Consider the following 15,632-nt stretch of genomic DNA (forward strand, 5'->3'; position numbering starts at 1 on the left):
TACTGCTTTGATTTTGTTTATATGAGTAAACTAAAATTGTTAAGTAGACCTTTTAAGCTGTCCAACGCAGAGGGTATGATGAATAAAAATTGAGCTTAAGCTCAGACTAAATTTTCGCACTGATGACGTGAGCTGAATCTCAAGAATTTGTACTGAAAATCGAGTCGAGCTTAAGTGCACTTTTTATGCATGAGGCTCACTGCCTTAAAGTCTAAGCTGCACATAGATTTTGGTCTAAATCTCCGGATTTACATAGTATTGCTATTAGCATGCCTTTGTTAAGTATGTACGGCAATTTGAACAATTGGTGTTTCGAAATTCATAGCTAACATATAAACTCTAAAACTCTTTTTAGTTACATATGTACAATATCAGCTTATAGTTATCAGGGTATTTATAAGTGAGCATTTCTTTGCTTTTAACTATTTAATATAAGATTTTCTGTCATATTTATTCAATACGGTTTTTCCCCAAGATTCACATTATTTCCCCTTATATTTCCGCTCCCCATTAAAAAACTTTCTGTATACACTTGCTTCGGAAACTGTGAGTATCCTTTTAAGCATTGGCTCTTCTGCACCGCTTCTTTCCTTGAACAGCTTTCTAACGCGTACAAAGTTTTTTAGTAGTCTTCCTTTCTTGTAAGTAATAACTCCAATAAATCAGTCAACTACCCCGATTGCACATATTTTATATGAGCCGCAAGTGCTCTTTACCTCAATCGTGCATCAACCGACAATATCCTCAGTTACTACATATTTGCCAACTGCAAGCACATACAAGCGTGCATACATACATATGTATGTATGTATATATTAATACATGTGACTATAAATGCATAAATTTATGTAGATACACATGTGCGCACGCTCGTATTAAACTTGCCTCTTAACCTCGTATTAGCGTTGGATTACTTTGTTATGGCTTCTTCGACTTTGACTTTACTTCGTTGAGCTACTGTGGATTTCTACTTAAACTAAAGTTGAGTTAGTGTCGGTTGATTCTCCCCACAACTTGTGTGCATTTGCTGTTGCTAGTTCTGCTCGTGCCACTGCCAGCAACGAATGCCACTAGACACACAGATTTTACAGATTTTACAGATTTCCGCTCTATTTGCTTTTGTATTTGTTTCTTTCTCTATTGTTATGTTATTGTTATGTTTATAAGCTGAAAAGATGGCAGCCAGCAGTCAACTAATATTATATTGCTTTTCTTCTGTATATGTATGTATATGCATCCCTTGGCTGACTTTCTATTTGCAGCCACTAAATTTTGTTTTGTTTTTGCTAACATAAATAGCATGCAACTACTCTAAAATTAAGGAAGATTTTGTGGGGAGTAGCGAAGTACTTAGTGCAGGCATGTTACTTTAGAAGAGCTATGTCCTTATGGAGCTCAATAAGAACAAAACGCATATATTCGAATAAATTTTGCCGTGATATGAAGTATTAATTTTTTTCACTCAATAAAACTTTGGCTAAGAGTCATCTTGAAGAGTATTTTCCATTCAAATTGTGCGTGAACATAACATATTTTGCTTAATCCCTACTCTGCATTATTTTAGGCAGTTAGATTAAGAAGAGTTCATTAATTTTCTTCTAAGAATCGAAGAGATGTGTCAAGAAATCTGCTGATCATGCTGATAGTTAGTTAGTCTACAGCTTGGTATGCATATCCAACAGCCTTCCTGCAACCTTGTGAAAGAAGGCAGTAAGGGTTATCGGTAGGAAGTCGTTTGGCTTTATATGGAAATAATTTGCTCCGTTTTGAATAAACAAAACTTACTCTAGCGTCCAAATCTTGGGTATGAGGTTTGATATTTGACAAGCCGCATATAGGAAAACTAACCACGGGATCAGAGTGCCGAATTTCACCTGAAGTACCTCGGGGAAAATACCCCCATTCCCGCAGATTTGCAAGGCCCTGTAGCCCAGTCCACCCTTATGGCACCTATAATTTTCACAGATGTCAATGGAAAGCTAGAAGTAAAGATGGTTGGATTCCGAGGAACTTTCTGGAAAGTGTGCAATCAGTAAAACATATAGTATTTTCTCGCAACTTGACGGTCAGTTGGCGTTCGTCTTCCTAATAAAAACTACGCCTCAGACGCCGGATACTTCGAAAGTTCCTTCCCTAGGTGGCCTTGCTCCGGCTTCTCTTCTAGGCTGTCGCACAAATTTCTCCAAAACTTCTTCTGTGCTTTCCTGAAGGTACCCTTAAACTTCCTTTTAAGCTTCCTTCAAAGCTTCCTTTACGGGCTTTGGTTGGAATTTAGCTGGAGATAGCCGCATTATAGGCCTAAGTATTAAAACCAATGGCCAAAAATTACCGAGAAACAAAGTTAGTCTTTCATAGCATAACTCAAAGGAGCCACTGGTGCAGTTTTAAACGATGCAGAGATTTTTTGTGAATGTTTTTTTTTTTGTTTTGAGCAGTAACTCTCCAATGCCACATGTTGCGCACGTCCTTGTATTCTGCCCTCAAAAACAAATTCTTAAAAAATGCACTTTAACTGAAATACACTTAAGGTACAAACTCGTGTGTTTGCAAATGATTGAGGATGACTGAAATATTGGATTTATGCGAAAACAAAGAATGAAAAGTTGCAAGCGAAATGTGGAAAAATTTATTTTTGCCTATAAAGCACTTTTTACAGCTCCTCCTCCACGTTTGGTGCATTGAAGAGTCTTGTTCTTATGAAATGAACTATCAATACAAAATGCTTTCAATACTTCAACCCACTGATAGCAGTAAGTTAAATAGCTGTGATTTTTGGGTGGAAATAATATTGAAATGTTTGTATTGCATTAGTATTTTACTTGACAGTAATGCAATTGTATATCCTTTGATAACAGAAATTGCTGTATGCTATGAGTGCATTCAAAAGTGAATTACTTATAATAATATATCAACAAAATCAGAATTGACTTGAATCGCATAAATGAACTGCGAACAATTTGAAGTGCAATTCTTGGCAAAAAGCGCACTCAGACCACATAAGAGCAGAAATTGTTATAAAATGGTTAAAATCTAAAATTGGATGTGCCTTTGTTTTTTGCTTGTTGGTTATTACGACTATAATCGCGATGGCTGTACGAAGCTATTACGCATTCCAATATAAGCTTGAAGAAGTCGCATGAATGTGAGTCACCTTGTTTGGAACTTCGTTTGGTGCGAAGAGGTCCTTTCCTTCCTTTAGAGGCTTTAAAAAGATCAGGTGGAAAAATATTTGGATTCTCTTGGCATTTCCAATTGGCGTCAGTTGATACAGGAGAGAAATGATTGGCGTGCTGTTTTTGACTCGGCCAAAATTGCTTACGCGGTTGCTTGACACCAACGCATTTGATTCACGATGAGTTTCTTTATTTCCAACTCTGTCATTGATAGAAACTTATTGAAAATGTTGAGAAGGCCTATCCCTCGGTAATTGGCGCAAAGAGCAGGATCACCCTTCTTGTGGAGTGTGCCATCCTCGTACATGTATCCATCTGACCAAATTGCGCCTTGTTGGTTTTAAGTCGCTTTATCATTGGTCAGAGCTTTGGAGTGTTGAAAAGTTTGTCTTAATATCTCTTGTGTAATTTGGACCACTTTCGACTTTCGAGGTTTCGATATTCATCTCTGCAGTTATTAGCACCGGTCTAGAATACAATCCATTGTTGTCCAATTTTCCAGTAGAATTATCGAGCCAGATTTCTTCCTGTCCGGATTTAAAGTTCTGCGCGCTCTCGGCTTCATGTTTCTCTTTTCTTTCTTGAAGGTACCTATCTTTTGCTTTTTTACGGTCCACTCAAAGCAAAGTGCAAGAAAGAAAGTGATGCGTGTTTTTTCGGAACGACCTCAGCATTTTACAGATCCAAATACTATAGTAACAGCGTCTAAACACGGTTTATATACATATCTAGACTGTCTTGCGTTTTATTGTAGTTGGTAGTGATTGCAACTGCTCTGCGGCTTCGTTGAGGACTTTTTCTGACGCAAGAAAGTTGTACGGTACTCAAATTCTCGTTGAGTGTGAGTATATCGCATCCGTCTCCCCATTTTTGATGAGATAAGAGGCTGAGAATCGCTGTAATCGGGTAGGACATAAGCTTGTTTGAAATAGTTATAGTTAATCAAGTGTCTACTGTCATATAATACTGATACTGATACTTAGGTTATAAGTTAGTGAATTTTGTGACATGAGACGATTTGGATATTCAGAAATAAATAACAAAAAGGTGCACCAAATATGTACGATAACATGTGCATAATGTTCTGGACTTTTTCAGGACTAGTTCAGCCATTTGATTTTTTATAACTTAAACATTTTTTATTTAATTTTGGGAATTCATTCTTTTAAAAGGATATAATTTTTGATGGACCATGAGTCCAGGAGTCTTGCTCTCTAAGTCTTAAGGCTGCAATAGCGGCGGTTTCCCGAGCTACTAAATCAAGCTGGGGCAGATATAGGACCACGTTAAACTCTTCGGTCGGGGAGGAACAAAGAGCTCAACGTATGCATAGCTCCGCACTCCTTTGTACCTTTTGAAAAAGCTTGAGGATATATTCTTTACTTAATTATTTGATACTTGCTATGCGTTTTTCTGAGTCTCAATTTCTTATTTCTTTCGGAAATGAAATTATAGAATTGTGTAAGGCATGTACTTATATATACATACATAGATATGTATAATGAACACTTGTTGACAGTATTCTCATTAGTCTATTAGTAATACAACTGGCGCCTAAAACGCGACTACATAAATTCTATTGCTGTCATGTTGCGTTATGATGGCTGAGACATTCGTTAACATTGGCTGTCCGCGGCTGAGTGACTGACAAGTAGACTTGTTTAGATGGAAATAAAAATAATTGTGAAAATACATACTTACATCTGTAAATATATATGTATGTATATGTGTGGGGATATTGTAAAATTTCACATATACATACATATACAAATAAATACAAAATTACCCAGTAGAAATTTTATGCATACGACATCGCTGTTTGTGGCATGAACTTGGTGCTTTGTACGCAAGCCAGTATAAATTAACCTTCATTTCCAATTAACACGTGTGGTTTCTCAGAGCGTATGCGTACTCTAACCATACACTTGTACTACTGTTGTATCCATATGGCTGTTATAAGGTTTCGAACATACGAAACTGCATTAATGGAACATAAATATTATCGCACAACACGTCCGTTCAGTAAAATTTTTGTACAAGACTCCAAATATTACAAAAAATCCACTGCTGTATAGTAGTCAAATTTATCAAGAAATGTACTTAAAACAACAACAACATACGTTTGCTTGCAGTTCGCTAGAATTTGAATTTATTTTTGGAAATTCATGACGTCGCATGAAATGTTCCAACTATTTCACTCATACAGCATGCATACTTTCCTGAATGCATACAATCGATTTCTACTGGGTAAACGCAATTACACACCCACACACACATACTCGTACACACAGACTTCCAGCAATTTGTCTTCCCCATTCTGTGCGTTACTGACATTTGTATGCCACACTATTAACATCCATCAAATCTGCTTTTTCATAGGAAATACATCTTATGCGTTCGTATGTGTAAGTTTTGTTTTTACTATTTTGCCCCTTACCACCACCATATTTTACACACTCAAATATTTATCGTTTTAGCCTAATTAAATTAGGCTCATTCGTCTGTCATCACGCGGTTTTTGCTATAATTGCTGTTGTTGTTTTTGAACCGTAAGCGGTGGTGCTATATAAATTTCAGTGCCCCATGGCGAACGCATTCAAAACGCAACGGTATTTTCGCGCAAGTGGCAGCAGACAGCCGCTAAGTGGCTGAAGTGACAGTATAGCAAAAAAATTGTTTTTTTTTTTTATATTTTGTAGCAAATAACGCGTGCAAATAGTTAGCTGTCGCTTACCGTTGTGCGCGAGTCGCGCAGTACTCCAACAGAACGGAAAAACCGCATAACAAAAAACGTTGTCTAAACGGCCACAGCTGTCCACGCGGAAGTGTCACGGAAGTGTTGTTTGTGGTATTGAGTTGTTGTTGTTATTATTGCTGCTGTGCGCTTGTGGAAGTGTTGTTTGAAGGCTTTGCGTTTAATGTGGCGTTTTTGTGAATAAGTTGACGCAAGCAATTGTTGTGACTTCCAATAAGAAAAAAAGTAATAAAAAAAAATAATACGAATTTGCAATATTGTATGTACAGTTGAAAGAATTTCAAAAATTAAGCTGAAAGCAATTGAAAATATTGAGTTTTTTTGAAAAGCGTGGTAAAAAGCTATACGTAATAGATAGGGAATGAAAAGTAATGGACTTCGAAGTTGCGATGTGAAACAAAATTTGTTCAACGTGTTTAAAGAAATGAATTTATTATAAACATAACGAATGCGAAAGATACGAAAAAATAAAAACACAGTTAAACTTCTGATATATAATTTGATTAGGGGATGTGCTCGAATTTTTTAGTGGCATTTAGTTCTAAACAAAAAAAAAATATTTGTTCCAGGCGAATATTAAGGGAAACAGGAAGGGTTAAAGAAGTACTTAAACAATATGAAGATAAAAAATTCATTTGTTAGTTTATCACCACTTCGACCTATTTTATGTAAAACTTAAAAATTTCACTCAATTAATTGCAAATTTGAAAAATTGTCGCAAGAAAATTAATAAATTGCCATAAAAAATAATTAAAAAATAACAAAAAAATACGTTCACAAATATTCAGTTCTATTCAGAGAAAAGTCACCAAAATTGTTAAATGCTTTAGTGGATTCAATGGCTGATTTTTTTTTTTGAGGTTTGGTTCTGTACCGCGAATGAAAACCTACCCATAATTCCAGGAATGCCGCCTAAAATTGTGAAAAATTTAAATACCATCACCATTTGGCTTTTGCATCTCCTATTTTATTCATAATGTTTAGCTTATAGTACCAAGTGAGAGAGGCCTCGCTAATTAAAAAAAAATCCGTACAGCCTATACATTTGCAACGATTGAGCCGAGTGGGAACATTTTTTTTTAATTTTTAATTTTCAAAATATTTTTGGAGCATACAATAGAAAAGAATTTTCTAAAACGTATTTCTGCACAATATCCATAAAATTTTAAAATTTTTAGTATAAATGAATGATTTAGAAAAGCACGTACGATTGATTTTTTTGAAAACTACGAAAAAAAAATTTTCTCACTCATTCCGCAACTTTTAAGTCTAGTACGGTATATTAAAGGAGGGTCGAATTTTTAAATTAATGAAAAACTAGCAAATTTGGTCCAACTCAATGCCAAGATCTCTGACTGCGTCAAATCAGTTGCATTAATCAAAAAGCTAAAAACACTGCATTGTAGAGGAAGAAATTCTCTATATAATTGCAGTGGGAAGTACTACGCTTCAACTTATCACTTTCGCATAATAAATTGGTAATTTCAATGATCTTTTTTGTATGAAATATAAGCAGGAAATAAAGTTACTCATACGCCACGGCGAATGGTCAAACTTTAATAGGGAACATAGATGATTCAACTGTCATAGGCGATTATTTGAATCAAAAGTTGAACGAAAGTCGTCAACTGACCAACTCTATTGGACGCGATTAGGGAAAGGGCATTTAACCGCTTCATTTAATTAATAGTTGCCAGTGAAATCGCCTCATGTAAATTCCCCATAAGGAAAACCATATCAATTGATTATACGAAAGTGATTAGCGTAGTACCTCCCACTGCTAATATATAGATAATTTCTTTTTCTGTTTCTATATTTTTTGATTAATGTATTTGATTAGATACAGCCAGAATTCTTAAGCTATGTTATTCCATTTTCGGACAAAACTTAACACTTGCGGAATGAGTGACACTTTTTTAGAAAAAATTTTCTAGAAAGATGATCAAAACGTGTTTTGGGCAATCAATATTTTATGTTAACAAGTAACTTTATATATATTATATGTTAACAAGTAACTTGTATACCGTTAATTTCTTCATGATCTGATGATGCGGTAAACAAAATTAGTTAGGGACCTCTGAGGTACAGCCGTTCTTTAAAAAAATTATAGAAATCGGTTAATGTGGTCAAAAGTTATGTTATTGTATACAAATATAAAAATTTTGTAGGAATTTTATAGAAATTTTTTCCATTTTATTTTGCAAAAGTGTTTTGAAAATGAAAAAAGCCAAATAAATGCTTCCAATCAGTACATTTTTCATAAATTTATGAGCATTTAAAAAATAAAAGTTTTTATTTTCAAAAATCGATTAAAAAATTTAAAATATTTTTAATTTCCAAATCCAATCGGCCCATGGTTTGTAAAATTTTGGGTATCTAAAAAGGAGCTTTTTTTCAAAAATCGATATCTCGGAAAAGGCTTAAAAAACAATTAAAAAAATTGTCTTTTTTAAATTTTTTTATAAAAACAAAATTCATTCAACAGCAAAAACCACAAGGATGCGTTTTTTTAATTTCATGTAGAACTTGGAAAAGGGCAAGAAATTTTCCTAGAAATTTTCTAATTAACCGACTTCCAAAAAAGGAGGAGGTTATCAGTTCGTCGGAATATTTTTTTTAAATTTTTTTAAAATTTTTTTTTGATTTTTTTTTTTTTTATGTATGTTACCGCATAACTTTGGACCACGTCAAACGACTTCGATAATTCTTTTTGCATCGGAAAGGTAGTGTCTCAGAGGTGGTCCCATACTAATCTGGTTGAGATCCGATCAGTGGATCATGAGATATATATATATATATTTTTTTTATATGGGAGTTGAAGTCGGTTTTTTTTTTGCTAAAAATTAGTAAGTTTCATGTCGCTAAAAACTACAATTAATTTTTGAGAACTTTTACTAAAGGGGTTTCGCGTACATTTTTTTATAAAAAAAGATTGCTTGCTTGCCTTATATTGACGGAATTTTTTCTAAGAAATTGAATTAAAAAATTGAAAAAAAAGTTTCTTGGTATGCGAGTATTTTTCCGAGTTTTGTATGAAAAAAAAAAAATTAATTCTTGTGGTTTTTGCTGTTGAATTAACCATATTTTTTTATATAAAATCGCGAAAACGTCAGGGTATGCACACTTTTTATGCTGACTGTGTGCGCAAATGTATTAAGATTTCGATCTCGCATTTATGGACGCGCTTTTAAATGGCTTTCTAATTTTCTTAAGACAAGTATTTTTAAAACTGTTCCTGAATTCTACAAGTCAAATATTCGTGACGCTCTTTTGTCTCGGTGTAGTCCTCCTTTGTTTTTATTGTAATGTAAGCATATGCATAGGAAAAACTAAAATGAAAATAGTGCCAGAACGTTTGGAGAAATTCCAAACTTTTATGCGCGCAAAAATGCAACAGGTGAGTTGAACAACAGGTGACTAAATGCTTCATGGATTGTAAAAGCTTTAAGTGTGTAGGGTTGCTTTGTATAAAATTAGCTTAAATTGATTATCGATGAGCTTATTTTGCTTGTACCGATATTTCATATTTCAAAAGAGCACTATGGACATCGCTCTGTACATATGTTTGTATGTCTACTGGCTTTCAAATATAGATATCTGTTATTTGTCATGTGTAATGTTGACAATCTTTCACCCACAACAGCAATTTAAAACAAAAATATTAAGCCATTCAAGTCTTAAAAAAAAATAAGTGGTGAATAAAGATGAAATGATTTAATTAAACAAAAGCCACTAAAGCTTCCTTTCCTTTTATTTTTATTTGTGCAATAGAAGTTATAAAAATCAGAATGTCGCTAAAAATATTGTACTCACAAAATAGTGTTTGTATTAATCCCACAGCAGCCATTGTGGCGGGGCGGTGTGAAGCAAGCAACAACAAAAAGCTCAAACACGCAAATTGAACAATAAAAAAGTAAATAGGCGTCTGCATTTATGTTTGAGTAGCGGCACTTTGCAAAGCTGTGTGTTTTCTATTTTTTATATTTTTGAGTTTTTATTCAAATTCATTCCTCACGCCTGTTGCTGCAATATTTCGCTTGCCTTCTAAATGTTCTTTTTGCTCTATGCAAACATAGTGGCATTTGTTTTATTTTCACAAAGTAAAAAAGTAAAATACTGTCACAGTTATTTTCCACTAAGCTGCATAAATACATAAATAAGCAAATCAGTTTGTAAGCTCATACAGACGTAGCAATGATAGCAACAATGTAAAAATGGAAGATCAAAGAAATACGAATAGTTTTGCGAATACAAAAAAGTTCTTGTGAAAATGAATAAAAATGTTAACCAGTAAATTATAACAATAAAACATGGCTCAGCAGGAACTTTTTGTTATGTTCCCAAGCGTAGTGAGTGGTAGCAATGCGAAAAAGAAAAGGGTAACATAAAAGTACTCCTAAAAATGACAAAACTTTTACATTCAATTTAATTTTTTTCGCGATTAACAAACTTAGTTTATGGATTGTATAAAAAATGCCACTGAAGTACTAAGCGGTTGGTTGACGGCACACGTTCAGGCAGACAAAAATACTAAATAAAATAAAATAAATAAAAAGGATTACATACATATGTATGTATATAAAAAAATGAAGTGTAGAGCATTCTGCGACAGCCGAAAAAAGGTTGATAAATGAGTTCACCTGCGGGCAGATTTTATTCAGAAAATATGCACGCTATTATGACTTTTTATGACCAAAATTGAGCTGAGTAAAAAACAATTATCCTTTTGGCAACAAAATTAAAAATTATATGCAGTGACATAAGGAAATTGAACAAAAGGATACGAGAGGCTAGTTAAAATGAAATCATAAAAAAAAATAAAAATATAAACAAAAATTAAATAAGATCGCTTGGAAAATTGAATAAAATTAGGTAAAACTACCAGAACCAAAACTTCGAATATAAGACTGGAAAGTGTCAGTTTCTCGGCAGTGAAAGGATGCCTGAAGGGAGTGCTGATCTCTGGAAAATTGCGGAGATGTTTCCATTTCATCTTCCTCATAACAGCTTCCTCATCTTAAAGCGTGAATACCAATCGCACAATGGCCTGTCAGAGCCCCATCATAAGCGAAAGCTGAGGCTGTGCCTATTTGACCGCCCCGGTCCACCCTAGGCTAGAAGGATCTTGTAATTACGCATGTGCTAGTATACCCGGCGATAACGTTTCAAGGGTAGCTTTCCTTGGCATGTTAGCAGCCACGAAGTTTCTCAAAATGTTACTGTGATCCGGCTCCATATGAGCCTGGTTAGCATAAACTCCAAGGTGGTTGTTAGAGGTTCAGACATCCTGTTATGGATTGTCAGCGCAACATCAGAGCATTGAGACCCCTGAAAGCCGCCTTGCTATCAGAGTACATGCTAACCTCCTTAACTGGCATCATATTATTCAGTAGTGAGTCAATTACTTCCTTAATGGCAGTTATTTCTGCTTAAGCGACACTGCAGAAGTTCCGAAGCCTGAACATAGTTTTCTTGTTAAGTTTCCGGGAATAAAAACACTTCCCCAACCCTGCCTATAAGTTCTGATAAATGCGAGAAGAAGATCACTGCTCCGTTATGCCAGTAACCCTGCCCCACTTAGTTCTTTAGTTCTACCTTGAGGGAGTGCAGTTAGAGAAATAGCTACTGGGAGCAATTTCGGAGGCACAGTAATCTATTCTTTCATGGAAGAAATCAAAATCCTGCATAGCTCCAGAATGTGCCACTTCTGTGCCAGTTAACCATCTGGTTTGCCTGATCCTAATGGTAAAATTATGAACAACTAAGCGGCAGATGAACCACCCTGCAAAGGGTAGCACAGGCTGTATGATCCCAGGTCCATTTATCGGTCTTATATGGAATTCAGTTAGGTGGAGTTATTACATAATTCTGGGTGGCGAATGAAGCAGACAATACTTGTCAAGTTAGGACGTTAGCATGCAGGCTAAATATTTCAACATGTACAGCTCAAGCATTCCTTTACTTTAGAAGCCAAGTAGTTCGAATTTTTACAGGTTTTCTTACTGGATACTCTTTGTTTAATATTACTTGTCAAACCAGATAATAGCTTACCCTGAACAGCACAGGTTGTGTCATGACGATTAGAAACAGCATAACACATTAAGTGCCGCTGTAAATCCCTTTTTATGCCCAGACTTCGCTTTCTAGAATCTCTATACCTAGAGACACAAGGACTAAATAGCACTTAGGCAAAGACATGTAAGGCTCATTAAGCCTTCAAGGAAGACCTTCTACTGAATATAATATAATATATAGGCTTGTTTGAATATATCGTCCTTGGTCGCGGTAGTTAGGTGACCTGATCTCTCTTAGTCCAAAACTTCTTATCAAATTCGTAGTTTTCATCTTGATGTTGTTGCACAAAAGAAGCTGTCTACAGTTTTACACCACATCCGATCCATCCCGATTTTCAAAATACAATTCAAAAAAAATCCACGCATACTCACGAAAAATCTGAGGATTTTGCAAAGAGCTCCCGCACCAAAAAATTTCTACTCTTTCACACAAAATCAAGAAACAAGAACTCGCGTCTCTCATTTTTTTTATTTCTACTGTATGCATTAGGGTGATCTAAAAATGCATGTGAAAAAAGTAAAGTCGGAATTTTAATTATCTCACACGCTAGGATTGTTCTGAATCGAAAACATATTCCCCTTTTTTTAATCAAAAAATATTTAGAGGTCGTTAAATGCACTCAATGTTTCCCATGTATTTTAAATGAGAAAAGAAATCGTTTATTTGACCAATTTTTTATGTGCCCCCAATTGCATGTTTTTTTTTTTGAGTTTTGGACCTGTAAGAATTAGTTAATTTTAAATGGTTCAATAAAAAATTTAGTATTATTACTGAAAGTCTCCTGAAGAGAAAGAGAGTTTTTTCGATCGAAAAATATTAATTTCCAGGAATTCTGTACCATTTCTACGAAAAATTAAATTTATTCCCATATAAAATACATACAAAATTTTAAGCGCTTTGAGCGAACTGAAAATATTTTTTGATTTTAAAATAAAAAACTGGGGTATATTTTTTCGATATCGAAAATTCTACGGCTCACCCCCTACTTCACGACTTCACTTCTTTGGGACCACCCTAGTATGCATACACTTGTATACGTATATTTAGTTTCTGCTCATTCCATTTTAATAAATTCATATGTATGTATATGTGCATAAAACTGCTGGTATCATCGCACTATCATCGTCGGCTTTATGAAAAGCATTCATTTTTTATGGCTTAAATTTTTTTTGTTTTCCCAATTCCCGCCGGTGCAGTTTTACATACTCAGTTACTCGAATGTTCTGCAGCGGCGAGTCAGTGTGGGTTAGAAGGCAAAGGCAAAAGTTGTGTGTTTTTGTTTTGCGAATGAATCTCATTTACATGTTTGCCTGCCTTTACTTGGCTTTGTGTTTTTGGCCATGAAATCGTTTTTGCTCAGGCGTTGACATATTTTATTTATGTCTGCTGTGGAATTTAAGGTGTGACAACTATGCTTTTACAAAAAAGGACAATATTTACATGCATAGCTCATGAACTTTGTTATGAATTCATGGCATAAGCATAGCTGAGCGCTGGCAAATACTTATGGTATGGTGTATTACTTGAGTTCATAAATATGTTGAATGTGTGCACAAATAGTTGAAAGAGCGATGGTGAAAAGCGTTTTGCGGGATTGGGCTTTAGGTTTGTAGAAGTGAATTTGAGAGTGGCGAAAAAACTTGTAAATATGTTCTTAGTTAGTTATTTGAACTTTTAGATAAATGCAGGTGTGCATTACATATCTCGCTGAATATTCGTATATTATTATTTTGTAGATTTCGATAACGATAAACATTTCAATTATTTTCCTGCGGTGATAAATAATTATTTAATGTCGATAAATTCATCGGTAGTTATTTCTATAATTTTGCCCACCGCGATATCGGTAATAATATCCATTATTTTGTTTACAAAATTCCATAACTATGTATCGATAAGTTATCGATTAATATGTGTATAATGATTTTTATAAAACCTTGTGTACAAATACCCATATATTCTCAACAAACACTTTTAGAATTTAATTTGATGAAAGCTCCTAACCATTATCTCAACTTAGTAAAAAAGATTAGAAAAAATTCGAAATCGCAGGGGCGCTTAGAATACCATATTGGAACAGACCTCTAGCACATTTCTAATTTTGAGCAAGAAATGCCGTTCAGCTTTTGCTACCTGCTGTATGCAAAACTAAAAGTCATAGTTTGCTTGTCATTTCTAGGCTTGACATTTTTTACGTAGTTTATTTCTTCTTCGAGTGTATTCAAATTTTCTTCGGATTTTTTCAATGCTGTTGGGTATTTTTAAAGAGTTTTTGGTTTATTAGTGTTTTATCGTTTCAGGTTTTTTTCGCGAGTTTTTTGTACATTGTGGATTTTCATAAATCTGGATTTTTGCTGCTTTTTTGCGGCAGTTGTCAATGTAATTTGAGTTTTATTTTTCCGGCCGCTTTCTTATATCTCTTTTTGGAGTTTTTTGTAGTTATCGGGGCTTTCTGTCGTAACTATTTTTGATTTTTGGGACTTTTCGTTATATAGTGTAAGCCCGATAGAAAGAACCGAAGTGTCTACCAAAATGCTGTACATAACGAACTAAGCAATACTGAATATGTTGAATTAAGAATCCCGCTATGAAAAAAAAAAAACGAAACCATACTTATAACGAATTAAAATAGAGAATTGCCTTTTGATTGATATTCTATAAATATAACAAAACTATGTACATAACTTATACATGTATGGCCAAGCATTTGTTCATTCCCTTCAACTTCAGTATATCAAGGTGTTACTGGAGTTTTAGGAACTTTCAGGACTTTCCAGGAATTTTTAGGTCTAAAAATACTTAAAGAATTACTTTTGTTTATAAATACCTAATAAATAAATAAAAAAAGACCGACAATCTCGCCAGTTTTTCATGACTTTTTGGGAATTTCCAGAGGACTTTCAGCCTCAACCACATCTTTTCAAGACCATTTCCAGTTTTTCGAAACTTTTCGGTATTCGTTTTTGAGTTTTCAAGATTTTTGGGGAAATTTCAGGCGTTAAAGCAATAAGTCCTCACCACAAAAAAAAATTTATCATTTTGCCTTTTTTACCTTTTATGCGTTTATTTTTAAAATTGTCGAATATTTGGCAGACTCTAAATTTTTCGGGAATTAAATTTTTGTAGAAGCTTTCAGTATTTGGTGGCAAATTTCTCGTTCACAATTACATTTACGTTTTAACTGTGCCTTTTGAATGCTTGAGAATATATACATAATAAATTGTTTTTTTTTCAGTACTTTTCTGAACCTATTCGATCCTTCTTCAGGTTATTCGTGTTAAATTTTTAGAAATATTTTAGAATGTTTCGACACGTTTTTGGTTAGTTAGTATTTTTCTTAAGTGTTCCAGAATCATAAGTACTTTTTCCGACCAATCCCAATTTCCGGAACTTTTTGATGTTTTGCCAGGAGCTTGACGACTTTTCCGGGACTTGCAGGGTTAAAAGTAGGCACACTTAACTAACTTGTTATGAATACATGAAAAACTTCAAATAACGATTTACTTTTGCTTTAAAAATAGAAATTACAAACAGTAATTAATTTCTCTTGTTAAAAAGTACAACATGAGATGAATAAAAAAAGACATGATAAAAACACAGTAGCGTAAAACCGTTCTCTCATGGCCGAC

General features: G+C 34.3%; 1 protein-coding gene across 2 annotated transcripts in view; it reads left to right on the forward strand.

The window, feature by feature from the left end:
• Positions 1-5,787: 5,787 nt before the first annotated feature.
• LOC118744216 (transient-receptor-potential-like protein) overlaps positions 5,788-15,632 on the forward strand; it is a 58,128-nt gene continuing 48,283 nt past the window's right edge. The window contains exon 1 of one of the 2 annotated variants that reach the window (XM_036477075.1): positions 5,788-6,021. Coding sequence is in view for 1 of the 2 variants with exons in the window: in XM_036477074.1 (XP_036332967.1) it covers positions 9,263-9,325 (63 nt within the window). In the remaining variant the exon portion in view is untranslated. Of the gene's footprint in view, positions 6,022-9,232; positions 9,326-15,632 lie in introns of those variants that run through there. The other variant, XM_036477074.1, reaches the window with a different exon arrangement.

Source organism: Rhagoletis pomonella, unplaced genomic scaffold (genome assembly GCF_013731165.1).
Source record: "Rhagoletis pomonella isolate Grant_MI unplaced genomic scaffold, Rhpom_1.0 Rhpom_scaffold_00008, whole genome shotgun sequence".
Taxonomy (NCBI): domain Eukaryota; kingdom Metazoa; phylum Arthropoda; class Insecta; order Diptera; family Tephritidae; genus Rhagoletis; species Rhagoletis pomonella.